The sequence below is a fragment of the Olea europaea genome, chromosome 16 (assembly GCF_002742605.1).
Source record: "Olea europaea var. sylvestris chromosome 16, O_europaea_v1, whole genome shotgun sequence".
In the NCBI taxonomy this organism is placed as follows: Eukaryota; Viridiplantae; Streptophyta; class Magnoliopsida; order Lamiales; family Oleaceae; genus Olea; species Olea europaea.
This window is the reverse complement of record NC_036252.1, coordinates 13,155,576-13,159,316: the sequence shown is the minus strand read 5'-3', so window position 1 is coordinate 13,159,316 and position 3,741 is coordinate 13,155,576. Positions and strand designations below refer to the sequence as shown.

The 3,741-nt window shown below is 37.3% G+C and overlaps 1 protein-coding gene across 1 annotated transcript in view; it reads right to left on the bottom strand.

Moving 5' to 3' along the window:
• LOC111412645 (DNA replication licensing factor MCM6-like) overlaps positions 1 to 3,302 on the bottom strand; it is a 5,995-nt gene extending 2,693 nt beyond the window's left edge. Inside the window, exons 1-8 of the mRNA XM_023043575.1 lie at positions 2,820 to 3,302; positions 2,573 to 2,735; positions 1,966 to 2,159; positions 1,671 to 1,866; positions 1,508 to 1,582; positions 840 to 1,069; positions 640 to 754; positions 77 to 151 (exon numbers count right to left, since the gene is read on the bottom strand). Coding sequence (XP_022899343.1) covers positions 77 to 151; positions 640 to 754; positions 840 to 1,069; positions 1,508 to 1,582; positions 1,671 to 1,866; positions 1,966 to 2,159; positions 2,573 to 2,735; positions 2,820 to 3,181 — 1,410 coding nt within the window. The 5' untranslated portion in view covers positions 3,182 to 3,302. The remainder of the gene's footprint in view (positions 1 to 76; positions 152 to 639; positions 755 to 839; positions 1,070 to 1,507; positions 1,583 to 1,670; positions 1,867 to 1,965; positions 2,160 to 2,572; positions 2,736 to 2,819) is intronic.
• Between the last annotated feature and the right edge of the window lie 439 nt (positions 3,303 to 3,741).

Below are 3,741 nucleotides of genomic sequence, written 5' to 3'. Positions count from 1 at the left end.
TTTTTTTTTTTTTTGGGGGGGGGGGGGGTCTTGTTCTAGATGGAGGAAGAGAAATCTATATAAGCTATATAATTACCTGATCTCTGATGTCCATCTTGTCAAATTCATCAATACAACAGACGCCATTGTCAGCAAGCATTAATGCGCCAGCCTTAGAGCAAAAATTAGATGGATATTAAGAGGAATAGAAGTTTATGTTAATAGCACGGAAGGCACCACATCAAATTGTTGAATTAGAAAAAGGCTGGATTATAATGATAAAGAACATGTTAAAATTTGTAATTAGATTATGATACGATATTCTTGATTGAGCTTAAAATTATTATTCAAGAATTGTCAATGTTAAAAAATATATTTACAAGAAATGAGCATGAATTTCTCTGTGCAATTCGTAGATGATGTGAATTGGACATGTGAAAAAATCATAAAACATTTTTTATAGTTTTGATGTGGTGAGGTAAATTAATATATAGCTCTTGCACCTATCTGGTGAGAAATAAAGCACCAACACATTCAATAGGCCAATGACCTTTTCCGAAACCTTCATCTCATGCATCACAAAACATCATTCAAGATTTAAAACAAGCAGTTCCTAATTCAGCAACAGGCAAAGTAGAAAGAGAATAGAAGAATGCATACCTCAATACAAAATTCACCGGTTTCCGGTTCTTTGGCCACTGTTGCAGTTAGCCCAGCAGCGGATGAAGACTTCCCTGATGTGTAGACAGACCTTGGAACTAGACCTGATGTATACCTGAAAGATGGATGGAGCATTAGAAATTAATATGTAAATAGAACATATAAGTAAGGATACTCAAGATGAAAAAGAGTGTCAATACTTGAGGAATTGAGACTTTGCACAGCTGGGATCGCCCACAATACAGACATTGATATCACCCCTCAAATTGATTCCTTCATGGGTAAATTTATGGACTCCACCTAAAAGCATAAGCAGAATTGCTCGTTTGATATCTTGGTGGCCAAAAATGGTTGGGGCAATGCTATCAACAATTTTGTTGAAAAAGTCAGGAGTCTTCCTCATTCGTTGGATATCATTCAATTCTTCTGCCTGCCCGGACAATCAAATGTAGGAAAATACTGGCACAAGTTATTTAGGGGAGATATCCGTACTCACAGAATAAAATGGGAAGACATTCATAAGCTTTTTGATGTCTCCCAACTATTAAATATTTCCTGTTCTCTTACTGATTTTTGGAAATGCTCACAGTTTTGAGCATTTTACTAGAAAGCTACTTTTAGTAATCTTTGAATCTCCACATTTCGATGAAATTTCAACCATAGTTTTTATTTTTCAGCAGCATACAAATTTCATTCTTTGTGTATCCCAAAGGCACAGTTTAAGCAGTAGTGTGATGATTTTTATTGATAAATGAATTATTTTGCCTAATTTTGAGAAAGTGCTGAATGGTCGTTAATAACTGATTACGAAAAACAAATTATCATGTTTTTCTTGGAGAAAGAAAAAATGATTCATTAAGAAACCAACCGTGAACTGCTGGATATCATCATCATCAGCATCCCTCCTCTTCCTGATATCATTATATTTTCTACCATCACAGATCTGCAAGGAGAAAAGGAAGCACATATATGAGAAAAGGCATAAATAGGTAAAAGTTGAAAATTGCTCGCAGTTACAAAGGAATCACTACCTGTATGGAATTGGCTATAAAGGCTAAGCGGTAGGAAAGGTCTCTCACACCCAATGAACGAAGACCTTTGACACCTTCTTGACCAGCAGAGGCATTCCTGCGTTGAGATGCTTCTCTACGACACTCAGCTCTCTCCCCTGGGGAAGCTAATGCTAAAATGTCAGGAATCACCACAACAGTACCAGTGAATACGACCCTGTAAGGGAATGACAATACGGAATAAGAACATTTCATATTACAATAAACATAAAACAGACGGATGACACTAATGTGCTGTAAATGAAATGATTCCTACGTGTCACCAGCCCTAGCTTGTTCAACAATATCATGGCGTAGAATGACATCAAGTGATCTGGGAAGGGAGCCAGCAGGTATTTCCTGGGATGTCTCCTGCATTCGAACCCTCTGCCAATCGGAAAATTTGCTATCTTGCCTTAAAAGTGCCCACTGTGTTCTGTTCTGGCATGCTGCATTCATGCAGATAATAGGCTGCACGCAAAGATCAGATGCACCAAGGCATGAATTAAAACTTTCCACTTCAAATCTTAGGCTCCTTATGAATTTGTATTGAATACATGAAAAGGAAATGTAAATTATCTAACTTGATCATTTTTGTGCAGAAATTCAAACTTCCACAGTATCTTATTAGATTAAATCCAAGTCAGAACAGAGCCTAAGACAAAAAACTTTCCATTGATTTTACTCTCGATTATTTAAAAATCCTCAGGATACCATGCCATAGAGCTTCAAAGTTACAAGTTAAATCTTATTATTTTTGTTAACTCGTTTTCTCTTTCTATTGGCGTCAGTATAGCTGGAACTGGCTGCATGTTTGGACGAACAATATAGAGGATGTGTAAGTATTCGATTTTTTAGGAGGAAGATAAGTAGATAATATGAACCTCAGTGTACTTGAATTGCTGTTCGACATTCTTAATAACATTCCCACATTCCAAACACTTGAAAGTTCCTTGAAGAAGCTCCGGGCGAACTTCACTGGTCCGAGTGACCACTCCGCTCACAGAAACCAGCTTCCCAATCTCGACCGTAGTCAATTCCCTCAATCTGAAAAAATCATCCAAACGATAATCAATCGAGAGAGAAAAAAAAGTAGAAGAAACTGCGAATTGATAATGAATTATCAGTTACCGCTTAACCAAGGGCAGATTGTAGAAGGCGACATTGATGTCTTTGTTAGGATTATCATCAGCAATGAAGGTGGGCTTGAGCTCCAAGACAAATCTCTTGCAAGCATTCTTCAAGTAAGGTTCAAATCGGTGGAATTCATCGGAGATAGCCTTTTGGAGAAGGTCGTTGAAGCGCATGACATGAGAGAAATCTATAAACATTGTATTGGACTCGTTTCGCATCATTGCTTCCACCTCCGCCTCATAGTAAGGCATAGATCCCTCCTCGGCCACTCTGAAAGTCTTCAAGAACTCAAGGAAGATATTCTCAACCCGAACCGCTTTCTCGTCTACAAAGTACCCGCTGCTGCCATAATTATCCATTTCTAAGATACTCTTAGTATCGGAAAACAGAAAGAGGAAGGATTTGGGATTTGAGAAGAGAATCTGGATTGGCCGAGATGAAAGTATTCGGTGAAGGAGTGTTGAGGATTGGGGGAATTTAGGGATTTTAGATCTGGCGGGAAATGGATGGGTTTTCCCGCTAGTATTAACGCTCCGCCGATTTTTTTCGCCCCTCCATCTTCTAAGAAATATGGTATTCGGAACTCTATTTGTTATTTGAGACATTTAAGTCCCATCTATTTAGAAACATCAAAATACTGACATTTGGGTCCCTATTCTTCTTTTCCCTTCCTTTGTTTTTTCTTTGACTTATTTTCAAAAATGGTTGTTGATCTCCAAAAACGTGTCAATAAGTGTCGATCAAAATGATGCACACGTGGACGTATTCTTCAATATGCTGATTGTAAACTTAAACGCATGTTCAATTACTAATCACATATGGTTAAGTGAATAAGCAAGGTAAGCACTTGTAAAGGAGAGAGTAGAGAAAAATACAATGTTTTTTTTTTTTTTTTTTTTTTTTTTTTTTTTTTTTTTTT